Source organism: Ammodytes marinus (genome assembly GCF_949987685.1).
Source record: "Ammodytes marinus genome assembly, contig: scaffold_45, whole genome shotgun sequence".
In the NCBI taxonomy this organism is placed as follows: Eukaryota; Metazoa; Chordata; class Actinopteri; order Uranoscopiformes; family Ammodytidae; genus Ammodytes; species Ammodytes marinus.
In genome coordinates, this window is record NW_027648444.1 from 185,001 (window position 1) to 200,000 (window position 15,000).

The following is a 15,000-nucleotide window of genomic DNA, read 5'->3' on the forward strand; positions in this document are numbered from 1 at the left end:
TCGTTTGCTGTTACATGTAATTTATGATCATCAGAGGAAAAATGAGACTGTTTCAGAAATATTATAAAGTTCCTTGTGGCTCCTTTAAGAATAACCATCTATCTATCTATCTATCTATCTATCTATCTATCTATCTATCTATCTATCTATCTATCTATCTATCTATCTATCTATCTATCTATCTATCTATCTATCTATCTATCTATCTATCTATCTATCCGTCCGTCTGTCTATCTATCCATCTATCCATCCATCTTTCTTTCTCTAACCCTTTATCATTCTATCCAGGTGTGGATCCCCTGCCCCCAGTGTCTGTCTGTCTGTCTGTCTGTCTGTCTGTATATATACAGACAGACAGACAGACAGACAGACAGACAGACAGACAGTTATCTCTCTAACCCCTCCCTCCAGGTGTGGATCCCGTGCCCCCAGTGTCTGTCTGTCTGTCTATATATACAGACAGACAGACAGACAGACAGACAGACAGACAGACAGACAGACAGACAGTTATCTCTCTAACCCTCCAGGTGTGGATCCCGTGCCCCCAGTGCCGTCAGAACACGCCCCGGCCGCGGGGAGGCGCCTCGGGCCTGGACTTGGATCTCGCCTCGTTCCTGGCGGTGAAGCAGCGGAGCTCCAGAGAGCGGGGCGCGTCGGCCGGAGACCTACCCGCCGAGGGGAAGCTCTGGCTGGGGAAGGAAGCGCCTGATGATGGGTGGTCTCACGGAGGTCTGGCCGAGCCGCGCTTCCATCGCTACGCTAACTGCTGCTGTCCGCCGGCTTCCTATTGGCTGTGCTGCTGCCCCGCGCCCTCCCATTGGCTCTGCTGCTGCCAGGGGCGGGGCTAACACTGACCCGGGGGCGGGGCTAAGACTGGCCCGGGGGAGGGGTTAAGGGGCGGGGCTAACACTGACCCGGGGGCGGGGCTAAGACTGGCCCGGGGGAGGGGTTAAGGGGCGGGGCTAAGACTGGCCCGGGGGCGGGGCTAAGACTGACCCGGGGGCGGGGCTAAGTCTGGCCCGGGGGCAGGGCTACAGGGCGGGGCTAATACTGACCCGGGGGCGGGGCTAATACTGACCAGGGGGCGGGGGAGGGTGACATCATAAAGGCTATTTAATCAGATTCAGCAAAAAACTTGGAAAACTAAAACAGAAGGAAAATGATTAAAGATGTAAATGATTGTTTGACATTGTTTGTATTATTATATTACAGTGTTTTGTTTAGTTATAATAGATATATGTGCCTTTGTCAGATATATATCTATATATATATAGATATATATAGATATCTGTGAAGGATGAAGGACATTTATCACTAAAAGCTCTTTCTGAAGACATATCTGTGTGAACGCTGCGTCTGAGTGCCAGGCAAGACTGCACAGCTGGAGGTTGAATACCACATCACTTCATGGAAAAGTTACTTTTTTAAATCTAAGGTGAAATATCTCATAATATCATATTGGACATATTCTTTCTTCTGTTTTAAAACTGATTATTTGTTCATCAGATTCAGAAAAAACATTGAACCTAAACAAAGAGAATGTATTAGATATGTCGGCACCATGTTCATTATGACACTATGACACTGTGTTGTTTAGTTGTATTATAATGATAGAAACCTGTCTGTCTGTCTGCCTGTCTGTCTGTCTGTCTGCCTGTCTGTCTGTCTGTGTGTTGTTTAGTTGTATTATAATGATAGAGACCTGTCTGTCTGTCTGCCTGTCTGTCTGTCTGTCTGTCTGTCTGCCTGTCTGTCTGTCTGTCTGTCTGTCTGTCTGTCTGTCTGTCTGTCTGTCTGTCTGTCTGTCTGTCTCTGTGTTGTTTAGTTGTATTATAATGATAGAAAGCTGAAGGAACTAGAACTGTCAGTGTGTGTTTCCACCAGACTTTATAAAACTATCTGCTCTGTTGCAGCTCCAGCATCAAATACATCTTCAATCATTTCACTGGATGGTGGACATAGTGTGTGTGTGTGTGTGTGTGTGTGTGTGTGTGTGTGTGTGTGTGTGTGTGTGTGTGTGTGTGTGTGTGTGTGTGTGTGTGTCTGTGTGTGTGTGTCTGTGCGCGTGCGTGTGTGCCTGTGTTCAAACCATTGTCTCAGTTTTTCGCCAGTATTGCAGTAAGTACTTATATAACAGCCTGCCTTGAGCCATTGCTTTTATAAAACGGTGACAGGTATAGCAAAATGAATGACATAGACATAGACCCTATGATTTACATTTTTTATTTAACGGAAAATATATATTTTTAAATAATACAAAGAAGTTCTTCAATATAAAATAGAGTAGAGTCGAAAAGCTATATGGCTGTAGGGTTTGGGTTAGGTACTGGCTGCATTCTAAAGGCGCTCTCTTTGTTTGAACGCGATCTAGCATCTATGATCCATTGCTCTTCCTTGGGTCCCCAAAGTTTTACTCTGAATTTCATACATGGGATTTTGCAGTTGAATTTGGCACGTTGAATATTTTAATGTTGAATATTTGATTTTGAATTTGAGAACATTGTAAAATAAAGGTGAAAATTAGTTGTTTAAAATTTAATGAGTTAAATTCAGAGGCAAAACATTCAGATACATTATTTCAATGCTGCAAACAATTCAGATTATTTCAATGCATAAATATTCAGTGCTTAAAATTCAATGGCTTTTTATTTTCAAAATCCGATGACACTCATTTACTTCAACTCATCCACTGAACAACAGTAACGTCACAACCTGCACTACCATGTTCCCCCACTAGGAGTCACACTCGCTCCACCAGTGATGCAGAGCAGAGCCATGACAGTTAGTTAGCGCTCTCTCTCTCCCTCTCTCTCTCTTTCTCTCTCTCCCTCTCTCCCTCCCTCTCCCCCTCTCTCTCTCTCTCCCTCTGTACCTCTCTCTCTCCCTCCTCCTCTCTCTCCCCCTCTCCCTCTCTCTCCCCCTCCCTCTCTCTCTCCTTCCCTCTGTACCTCTCTCTCTATTTCAACTCTGTTTCTCGCCATACTGTGAAATAAAGCTTGAAAATGACCAAAAATAGTCTTTGAAAAAATAATATATACAAATGAAGTGCAAAATGTTGCATTAAGGGCCCTGTCCACCTAATGCCTTTTTCCAGTGTTAAATACTGGCTGTGTGCTCGGGAGTGTATCCACTAAGCGTTTTTTTTGGCGTTTTTATGGGCTGGGAAAACGATCATTATAAAATCACTATTATAACAACAGCAGGATCAGTGCCAGACCTTGAAACCAAAGCACAACCACCAGTTAGTTTAATAATTTAAATATACAGTCCCCTCCAATAGTATCAGAACAGTGAGGCCTATTCCTTTATTTTTGCTGTAGACTGGAAACATTTGGGTTTGACACCAAAAGATGAATATGAGACAATAGATCAACATTTCAGCTTTCATTTCCAGGTATTCACATCTGGATCTGATACACAACTGAGAAGATATCATTATTTGTAAAGGAACACCACATGTTTAGGAGAGCAGAAGTATTGGAACAGATACTCTTTAAATAAATTAAAGTGAATAAGTCTTAATGTTTTGCAAATCCTTCGCTAGTCATGTAGTCTATTGAAAGTAGTAGTAGTAGTAAAAATATTTATTTCGGTCCATCAAAGCACATCACATGCGATCAATAAAAAATAAAAAATAAAAAAATAAAAAAAAAATAATGGCCGAAAAGGTCTAGGCTGAAGCCGAGGCTTATTATGCCGACCCTTTTTACAATAATAGTAAGTTCATTATTAACACCTTCATTTACCATTATTAATTATATATATAAAAGAAAAATACATATACTGTATATATACTATATATATATATATATATATATATATATTTTTTTTTTTAACGTTTACAAATATATAACTCTCTGCAAATACACAATATAATATAATACAAAACAACAAGATATAATATGACATAATTCAATATAATATAATATAATACTATAAATATAATACACTAAAAATATAATATATATATTCATATTTTAACCTCTATAATATATCATTTTCTACGCTTACACAACATAGCATAACATAACAGAACATAATATAATATAATAAGATACAATATAACATAATACAATCTAACATAAGATGACACAATATTATAAATATACCATAAATATGAATATAATATACTATAAACATTATTTACCATGAATACAACATAAGATAAGATAACATAATATAACACAACACATAATACAATATAATAATTCGAAAAAAAGAAAAACAACAAAAAAGTCAATCTCTACCGATGTGATGGAGGGGCGTGAGAGAGGGGGGAGGGGTGGGGGGGAGCTTTTGGGTCGTATTTGGCCGTGGAGGGCGGTGGAGCTTTTTAAATCGTTTTCCAGATGATATGAGATATTTCCTGCTCTGACTAACTTCTAATTTATCCCCAGAAATCTCAAAATGTTCTTCGTGAACATTAGAGACATCTGGTGATTGTGGAACTAAGCAGAAGGTTTGTCATTAACAGTCATGTCCCAGAGTCTGTACAGTATGGACTGTGTTATCCTTATCTTTCCTATCAGGCCTCTGCCAGCTAACCCTACAACTCCATAACCCTCTAACCCTCTCACCCTCTAACCCCCTAACCCCCTAACCCTCTAACCCTCTAACCCCCTAACCCTCTAACCCTCTTCCAGGAATATCTTAAAATAAAATAAGATAAGATATCTGTCTTTTCATCCCAGCAGGGAAATGTGTTCCCTGCTTGATGAAAAGTGTTCCAGCAACACACACACACACGCACGCACGCTCACACACACACACGCTCACACACACACACACACACACACACACACACACACACACACACACACACACCCATACTAAAGACATGAGCCCACAAAATAGCCAGGATAAAAAGTGGTATGGATGAATAGCTGTTACTCATAGATAACAGTACATCATACTAGCTCTGTCAGTACATACTAGCTCTGTCAGTACATACTAGCTCTGTCAGTACATACTAGCTCTGTCAGTAGCTCTGTCAGTACATACTGTATTATCTAGTGTTTTCTGATCATGTAACCTCTCTGTCCCAAAAACAAAGTAAAAACTTATAAAACTTATAATCTTATAAAAATAATAATTAAACAGTATTTTGTCCATCTGAACATCTCCCCCTGCACAGAAACACAACGACTCATTTCTTCATAAACTTTATTCAGATTTTTTTAAATGATTCCCCCCCCCCCCCCTCCATAGAGTCTCAGTCCTCTCCACAGCAGACCCGGGTTAAATGACCCCCCCCCCCCCCCCCGCCCCCCCAGTCAGAGAAATGATTCCAGCATTTTGTGACACGAACATTTTCAGACATTTTTCCTTCATCACGTTTAAATCACAAAAAGCTTCAAAACTTTATCGACAACGAACAACACGGACAGACAGAACTCACACTGAGATATTTCTCCTCGACAAGGGCTCAACATCTATAGAAATACATCTATAGAAATACTACTATAGAAATACATCTATAGAAATACTACTATAGAAATACTACTATAGAAATACATCTATAGAAATAAACTCAACTGCTCCTAAAAGTGTCATTTTTCAGAGCAGACTTGGTAGAGAATACAATATTCATCAGTATGTTTTAATTAGTGTATAATCTCTTGGTTTTTCCCTATGAGCTTAGAATGAGCCTTTTATATCTTCACCTCATCACTTGATATTGTGGAAAGACTTGAGGCAGTGGTGGAGGATGCCATCTTTAGTAACTATAGCTTCTTGTCCTTGAAGGCCACCGTAGCTTCTGTAAATTCTCCTCTAAAGGGTAGGGGTTAGCAAGGGAGCGTTGACATCTACAATCTCACCACTAGATGAAGCTAAATCCTCCTATATTACACACTGCAGCTTTAAGCCTCATAACATTCCAGTAACTGTAAATCTGTCCCGGCAATCTAATTGGTCCATTAAGTTAAGCCCCGCCCCCCCATCTCAGTGTGAGTCCAAAAATAAACAAAACAAATTACAGTAAATCAGGAGGACAGACAGAATTCATTACATCATAAATCCTCTTTTTTCCTTTCACAATAAAACAGTTTTCAAGTTGTTCTAAAGTGTCTAGCGTTGGTTCAGATATTCTTCAGCAGCTCGTTAAGGCAGCAGGTTTAAGGCCGGCAAACATTTATCCCAAAATATAAACCAATTAACCAATTTAATCAACTCGAAACATTTATGTATTAAAAAGAAAAAAATCTGTGAAAAAAATATGTTTTAAAAATAATCAAAAATAATCTGAGCTGTGATTGGCCAAGAGAAAAAAAACATTGATTATGATTTTAATTTTTTTTTATAATTTTTTTGAATAATTTGGACCTTTTTAAAAAGGTGCTCAGAGGAACTTTCAGTGTGTGTTCATTCTAGCGCCCCCCTTTGGACTAAAGCGGTAGTGTTTTTACCACGCCAGCTGTTGTTCCTGGGTGAGCGTACACCCATGACAAAGGCATTAAGAAATATTTAAAAGTTCTTCGTAGCACCTTTAAGTTGTAAACTGGCCTGTTGATTTGAACTGTTCGAACTGACATCAAGTTTGATAAAGTTTCTGAGAAAAAAACAAAAGATATCCTGAACTCTAACATGTTATTTTTAAAATAATTTAATCTGAATTTAATGAATGAAATCTCGTGTTAAACATTTATATTCCTAATATATTAAATTCTACATAAATGATTACACAAGGTGTGATTGATGGCGCTAATGAGCCGCTAACGTGCCGCTAACTAAAAATAATGTTTCACGTGAGATATGGGTTTCATATACGACCTCCCTGTTGCCATGGCACTAACGTCATAATAACTAAACACAGTTTGGCCGATCGGTAACGTTATGAGATGATCCGTGTGTGTGTGTGTGTGTGTGTGTGTGTGTGTGTGTGTGTGTGTGTGTGTGTGTGTGTGTGTGATTGTGTGTGTGTGTGTGTGTGTGAGAGACTGTGTGTGTGTGTGTCTCAGTGTGTGTGTGTGTGTGTGTGTCTCTGTGTGTGTGTGTGTGTTTCTGTTCCACACTGTGATTGGCCGGCTCGTTCTGCAGCTAATAGTAAAAAAAAAAAAAAAAAAAAAAATATATGAAAAAAAAAAAGATTATTTATATATTTGTGGCTTTTTTAGTTTAATTTTTTCCCGCTAACTACAGACGTTAGTGTGAATAATGTGAACACCTTGTTACCTTGGTTACACAGTGTCATAATAACTCGGTGTGCAGCTCGTGTGTGTGTGTGTGTGTTTATGTGTGTGTCTCTGTATGTGTGTGTGTGTGTCTCTCTCTGTGTTGATTGTAATGCAGCGCTAACTAGCTTAGCATCAGTGGCAGTGCTCGGTGATATGTCCACCACCACAGCTTTCCTCCACTGTCTCTGTGTGTGTGTGTCTCTCTCTCTCTGTGTGTGTGTGTCTCTGTCTGTGTGTGTGTGTGTGTGTGTGTGTGTGTCTCTGTGTGTGTGTGTCTCTCTCTCTCTGTGTGTGTGTGTCTCTGTCTGTGTGTGTGTGTGTGTGTGTCTCTGTCTCTGTGTGTGTGTGTGTGTGTGTGTCTCTCTCTCTCTGTGTCTGTCTCTCTGTGTGTGTGTCTCTCTGTGTGTGTGTGTGTGTCTCTGTGTGTGTGTGTGTGTGTGTGTGTGTGTGTGTGTGTGTGTGTGTGTGTGTGTCTCTCTCTCTGTGTGTGTGTGTGTGTCTCTGTGTGTCTCAGTGGCAGTGTTCGGTGATGTCCACCACCACAGCCTTCCTCCAGGAGAACAGGAAGTAGCCCATTCCTGCTCCGGCTGCCGTGGCGATGCACAGGTAGGCGTTATACGTCATGAAGACCAGCATCAGCATGTAACTGACCACCACCTGGAGAGAGAGAGAGGGAGAGAGAGAGGGTTAGTGTGTGTGTGAGAGAGAGAGAGAGAGAGAGAGAGGGTTAGTGTGTGTGAGAGAGAGAGAGAGAGAGAGAGGGTTAGTCTGTATTCACACATGCCGTGTTTAGTTCGGTTGAAATGAACTCAGGTGCACTTCCACCTTCGGTGCGCATCTTTCAGGCAGGTGTGAATACAGCAATCGCACTCGGGGGCGGACCAAACAAACGCTCCGAGACCCAGCTGAAGAGGTGGTCTCGATGCGCTTCAAAACGCACTCTGCTGCAGTTCGTTTGTGGTGTGAGTTTGGCCGGACCCGACCCGACTCGACCCTAATGCAGGAAGCGCGGTGCCTTTTCTTTCTTTCCTGTTTTAACCCATTGATGCCTGATGCTGCGCGGAGTAACATTGTGTCCAAGGCCTGTCATGCAGCATCAGGCATCAATGGGTTTTAATAAATTACCGTCCGCTTCACATTATGGGAAAGTGTTGTTGTCGCCATTGTTAGGAAGATAAGTTGTGGTTTGACCGGGAGCCTGTAGCCAATATATTACATTTGATCGAGACGCGTAAACATGCTGATATGTTCAGCGATCAGATGGAGAGGAGCGTCTCCGCACAGTGCCAACAGGTTCACGCTGCGCTTTGTATGAAGTGTGTGTTTTTATTGTTCTTCCCATGTTACGGGACCGTCCATACTATCCCCGTGACAGTTTGGAGCTGAGCCGCGCCAAACTGACACCCAGCTGATAGGCTAGATGTCTAGATGCCTTTTTATTATTCTTAACCCCATATTATATCAATGGTATATTTCGCAGTTTTAACTTCGTGCTTCCTGTTTCTCTCCACCCCAGAATGTCTGTCCAATGAATGAATGACCTCAGATCACGCGTGGTTTTACTTCGTGATGCTGGTTCACTTACAAAAGAGGCAATATGAAAGTGGACCACACCAAACATAAAAAATCAAAACTCAATTTGGGCTGGACCAAAGCAAGTGAACTAGCGGACTTTCCATGTGTGAATACACCCTTAGTGTGTGTGTGTGTGTGTGTGTGTGTGTGTGTGTGTGTGAGTGTGTGTGTGTTAGTGTGTGTGTGTGTGTGTTAGTGTGTGTGTGTGTTAGTGTGTGTGTGTGGTAGTGTGTGTGTGAGACCACCTGGATGATATGAAGCAGAGTCTGAAGGAAGTGAGCCGGGCTGAGCATACGCTGTCTGTGGAGAGAGAGAGAGGGTGTTAGTGTGTGTGTAGGTGTGTGTGTGAGTGTGTGGGTGGGGGGAGAGGGGTGTTTAGGTGTGTGTGTTATTTAATCGTTTTAACAATGTATTTATTGACTTTTTCCGTAACCACAGGCTAGTTTACAGCTGAAGGTTTAGAAGTATCAAAAGGTCAAAGTATAAAACCAGAAACAAAAATAATTCAAACAAAACATTGAAAAAAAAAACTACACATTTATAAATGAACACCATTTAGCCCGTCCCTCCCACCCCCACACAGACAGACAGACAGACAGACAGGGACCATATGCACATAGCAGCATGTGTTAGCATCACTGTTTATACTGTATTCTAAAGGTGCTACGGTGAACTTCCTTGTACCTTTAGAATATAATAACACAGGTTTTATTTTATATTAGCCCCAGTGTTAGCATGGCCCAGTGTTAGCATGGCCCAGTGTTAGCTCCTCCCTCCAAACAGCCTCAGAGGTTAAGACCATAAATATTAGTGCAGAAGAAGAAACCGCCTCGTTAGGAGCCAATCAGAGTCTGGCGCTGGTTTAGGCCCAATCCCATGTCCCCTTCTCCTTACCCTGTCCCTCCCCGAGCTGGTTCATGTAGATAGGCCAGTGTTTATACACAGCCCAGGCTCTGTAAACAGGGTTAATACACAGCCCAGGCTCTGTAAACAGGGTTAATACACAGCCCAGGCTCTGTAAACAGGGTTAATACACAGCCCAGGCTCTGTAAACAGGGTTAATACACAGCCCAGGCTCTGTAAACAGGGTTAATACACAGCCCAGGCTCTGTAAACAGGCATGAGGCTATCTACATTGGCCCCTTTGTTTACATACCAGTTTACAGAGCCTAGGCTGTGTATTATCTCCACCTTTAAAAGGGGATTCGGCCCACCAGAACCATTTAGACCATTTTAACTTGTTACCTTCGGTTACCTAGTTACCTGTGTAAGAGGAGGCGGGACCTAAGGCCAAGCTCCTCCCCCTCCAAACTGTCAATCAAACATGACGTAATGTGACTGAGTGACAGACATATCCATAAACTTCACTTTTAATATTGAAATTCTATTTTGAAATTTTCTTTATGATCCTGTAGAAGAGGATGATCACAACCTGTTTAGATATCAGACAGACAGACAGACAGACAGACAGACAGACAGACAGACAGACAGACAGACAGACACAGACAGACAGACAGACAGACAGACAGGCAGACAGGCAGACAGACAGACACAGACAGACAGACAGACAGACAGGCAGACAGGCAGACAGACAGACAGACAGACAGACAGACAGACAGACAGACAGACAGACAGACAGACAGACAGACAGACAGACAGGCAGACAGGCAGACAGACAGACAGACAGACAGACAGACAGACAGACAGACAGACAGACACACACACACACACAGATCACCCCTCCACACAGACACACACACACAGATCACAGACACACACAGACACACAGACACACAGACACACACACACACAGACAGACACAGACACACACACACAGATCACCCCTCCACACAGACACACACACACAGATCACCCCTCCACTCTCACACACATACACAGACACACACACACACACACACACACAGATCACCCCTCCACACACACACACACACACACACAGACAGACACACAGACACACACACACACACACACACACACACACACACACAGAGCTTACCCCACGGTCTTGTGTGTCTCCATCAGTACGGTTCCGTCCGCCCCGGGGACAGGCATGGAGTTATACCTCACGTTCACCTGACTGCGTCTCAGCAGCGTCTCTCTGCCCATCTTCAGACCCTCGTACAGAACAGCCAATAGGAACACTCCAATGCACGCGGCCACCATCTCTGATTGGTCAGAAAGAAAAGACAATATTAGATAGATAGATAGATAGATAGATAGATAGATAGATAGATAGATAGATAGATAGATAGATAGATAGATAGATAGATAGATAGATAGATAGATAGATAGATAGATAGATAGATAGATAGATAGATAGATAGATAGATATGGATGGATGGATGGATAGATGGATAGATGGATAGATGGATAGATGGATAGATGGATAGATGGATAGATAGATAGATAAATAGACAGACAGACAGACAGACAGACAGACAGACAGACAGACCTCCTGCAGAGTTGATGAGCAGTCCGGTGAACAGCAGTTCCACGTTTTCGTAGCCGAAGTAAAAGGTCATCGCCTAGGCAACAGAGCACAACAACATTAGCACGTTAGCCTAGCATATTAACACCCACCGTGATGCTGTTGACAGAATAAAATAAAATAAAATAAAATAAAATAAAATAAAATAAAATAAAATAAAATAAAATAAAATAAAATAAAATAAAATAAAATAAAATAAAATAAAATAAAATAAAATAAAATAAAATAAAATAAAATAAAATAAAATAAAATAAAATAAAATAAAATAAAATAAAATAAAATAAAATAAAATAAAATAAAATAAATCTCACCATTCCGCCCATGTGGCCGCCTCCCATGTCTCCGCCCCCGTGTCCCCCGTGGTCGCCATGGCCACCGGTAGTGGGCGGGGCCACGGTGTGGTGGGAGTGGTCTGCTGCCATGGCAACGTGACTGCTGTGGTTCATGTGAGCTGAATGGTCCATGTGCGCGCTGTGATCCATGTCTGAGAAGAAATACACCGTTATTAGTGTCTGTCTGTCTGTCTGTCTGTCTGTCTGTCTGTCTGTCTGTCTGTGTGTCTGTGTGTGTAACCCTGTGTGTGTGTGTGTGTATACATCCATATTAATCCAATTGATCATAATACCTAGTCCACACATAGGCCGATAACCAGTTTCAAGTCTTTCACACACACACACACACATAGAGACAGTGCATAACGCGTCATAATCTGAGGCCACGCCCATCGTGGGGGAAAACAATACACAGCGCTCCATCCACTTTATATTGAATGACACCCGTATTCGGCAAACAAACTTAATAAAAACGTAATACGACATGCCTTTCACAAATACACGTTACTTTCTCTAAAGCCACGACTCTTGTCTGTCTATACGAGCTGTTTTTGTGAAAAAGTATTGAGTAATTTTCAATATCGAGACAAAACTCTTAACTAATGTATGCTGTATGCTAGGCTAATGTTAGCCTTCTACTGTAGGCTAACCCTCACGGACGGGAAAAAACACCTCAATATTGAAAATTACTCAATAATTTTTCACAAAAACAGCTCGTATGGACAGACAAGAGTCGTGGCTTTAAAGAAAGTAACGTTTTTTTGTTAAATGGATGTTTGAATAAGTTTTAATTAAGTGTGTTTGCAGAAGACAGGTCTCCTTCAATACAAAGTGAATGGAACGCTGTTTAAATGAAAAATGTAAATGTTAAATATCTGCATCTCCTACCGTTAGGGCGCTGCTGCCTCCACACACACACACATAGAGACAGACAGACACACACACACAGACACAGAGACAGACAGACAGACAGACAGACAGACAGACAGACAGCCAGACAGACAGACAGACACAGAGACACAGAGACACACACACACACACACACAGACAGCCAGACAGACTCTCCTACCGTCGTGCTGCTGCCTCCACACACAGAGCTGATACTGACCAAATGTCACTACGGTAACGTTATGACATCACAGCTGTAATCTGATTGGTTGTCAGGCCCCGAGGCTACGGGAGCCACACACACACACACACACACACACACACACACACACACACACACACACACACACACACACACACACACACACACACACACACACACACACACACACACACACACACACACACACACACACACACACACACACACACACACACACACACACACAGTCACACACACAGTCACACACACAGGGTTACACTGACACACACACACACACAAAGTAACACACACACAGAGTATCACACACACGCACACACACACACACACCAAACCAATCAGATTACAGATCCATCCATCCAGTTACAACATTAACAGGAAGGCCAGCGGTCGCCGTGGGCAACACTTAACTGACAGATGTTTAAAGTCAGAAAGAACAGACGTTCATGGAGTCAGTGATTCTGGAGAACGCTTGTTCTCAAAATCATGTCAAACATCTCCTCATGATCCACTACCTGTCTGTACTGTGTGAATATCTCCTCATGATCCACTACCTGTCTGTACTGTGTGAATATCTCCTCATGATCCACTACCTGTCTGTACTGTGTGAATATCTCCTCATGATCCACTACCTGTCTGTACTGAGTGAATATCTCCTCATGATCCACTACCTGTCTGTACTGTGTGAATATCTCCTCATGATCCACTACCTGTCTGTACTGTGTGAATATCTCCTCATGATCCACTACCTGTCTGTACTGTGTGTCTGTCTGTCTCCTCATGATCCACTACCTGTCTGTACTGTGTGTCTGTCTGTCTCCTCATGATCCACTACCTGTCTGTACTGTGTGTCTGTCTGTCTCCTCATGATCCACTACCTGTCTGTACTGTGTGTCTGTCTGTCTCCTCATGATCCACTACCTGTCTGTACTGAGTGAATATCTCCTCATGATCCACCACCTGTCTGTACTGTGTGTCTGTCTGTCTCCTCATGATCCACTACCTGTCTGTACTGTGTGTCTGTCTGTCTCCTCATGATCCACTACCTGTCTGTACTGTGTGTCTGTCTGTCTCCTCATGATCCACTACCTGTCTGTACTGTGTGAATATCTCCTCATGATCCACTACCTGTCTGTACTGTGTGTCTGTCTGTCTCCTCATGATCCACTACCTGTCTGTACTGTGTGAATATCTCCTCATGATCCACTACCTGTCTGTACTGTGTGTCTGTCTGTCTCCTCATGATCCACCACCTGTCTGTACTGTGTGTCTGTCTGTCTCCTCATGATCCACTACCTGTCTGTACTGTGTGTCTGTCTGTCTCCTCATGATCCACTACCTGTCTGTACTGTGTGTCTGTCTGTCTCCTCATGATCCACCACCTGTCTGTACTGTGTGTCTGTCTGTCTCCTCATGATCCACCACCTGTCTGTACTGTGTGTCTGTCTGTCTCCTCATGATCCACTACCTGTCTGTACTGTGTGTCTGTCTGTCTCCTCATGATCCACTACCTGTCTGTACTGTGTGAATATCTCCTCATGATCCACTACCTGTCTGTACTGTGTGTCTGTCTGTCTCCTCATGATCCACCACCTGTCTGTACTGTGTGTCTGTCTGTCTCCTCATGATCCACTACCTGTCTGTACTGTGTGTCTGTCTGTCTCCTCATGATCCACTACCTGTCTGTACTGTGTGTCTGTCTGTCTCCTCATGATCCACCACCTGTCTGTACTGTGTGAATATCTCCTCATGATCCACTACCTGTCTGTACTGTGTGAATATCTCCTCATGATCCACTACCTGTCTGTACTGTGTGAATATCTCCTCATGATCCACTACCTGTCTGTACTGTGTGAATATCTCCTCATGATCCACTACCTGTCTGTACTGTGTGAATATCTCCTCATGATCCACTACCTGTCTGTACTGTGTGAATATCTCCTCATGATCCACTACCTGTCTGTACTGTGTGAATATCTCCTCATGATCCACTACCTGTCTGTACTGTGTGTGCTGAAAAACCAGTGTTAATACACAGCCTAAATTCATTCATTTTACATATGCTACAAAGCCCTGAGGACACGGACACACACACACACACACAGAGAGATAAGACACACACAAAGACACATTGTAACACACACACATTCCTGTTATGATCAAAGCAGAAACATCATGTCTCATTGAGTAGTAAATGGACTGTACTGTGTCCTAATCCCATCACACACACAGACACAGACACACGCACACGCACACGCACACGCACACACACACACACACACACACACACACACACACACA

General features: G+C 42.6%; 2 protein-coding genes across 4 annotated transcripts in view; one reads left to right on the forward strand and one right to left on the reverse strand.

Moving 5' to 3' along the window:
- Window positions 1-848, forward strand: part of rnf224 (ring finger protein 224) — a gene marked incomplete at its 3' end in the record, with an annotated part of 4,352 nt that extends 3,504 nt beyond the window's left edge. The window contains exon 3 of the mRNA XM_080054396.1: window positions 528-848. Coding sequence (XP_079910522.1) covers window positions 528-848 — 321 coding nt within the window. The remainder of the gene's footprint in view (window positions 1-527) is intronic.
- Window positions 849-5,276: 4,428 nt separating this feature from the next.
- slc31a1 (solute carrier family 31 member 1) overlaps window positions 5,277-15,000 on the reverse strand; it is a 12,871-nt gene continuing 3,147 nt past the window's right edge. The window contains exons 2-8 of one of the 3 annotated variants that reach the window (XR_013845550.1): window positions 11,571-11,743; window positions 11,224-11,296; window positions 10,768-10,936; window positions 10,014-10,061; window positions 8,996-9,050; window positions 5,531-7,832; window positions 5,277-5,488 (exon numbers count right to left, since the gene is read on the reverse strand). Coding sequence is in view for 2 of the 3 variants with exons in the window: in XM_080054400.1 (XP_079910526.1) it covers window positions 7,686-7,832; window positions 8,996-9,050; window positions 10,014-10,061; window positions 10,768-10,936; window positions 11,224-11,296; window positions 11,571-11,741 (663 nt within the window). In the remaining variant the exon portion in view is untranslated. Of the gene's footprint in view, window positions 7,833-8,995; window positions 9,051-10,013; window positions 10,062-10,767; window positions 10,937-11,223; window positions 11,297-11,570; window positions 11,744-15,000 lie in introns of all 3 variants that reach the window. The other 2 variants (XM_080054400.1, XM_080054401.1) reach the window with 2 other exon arrangements.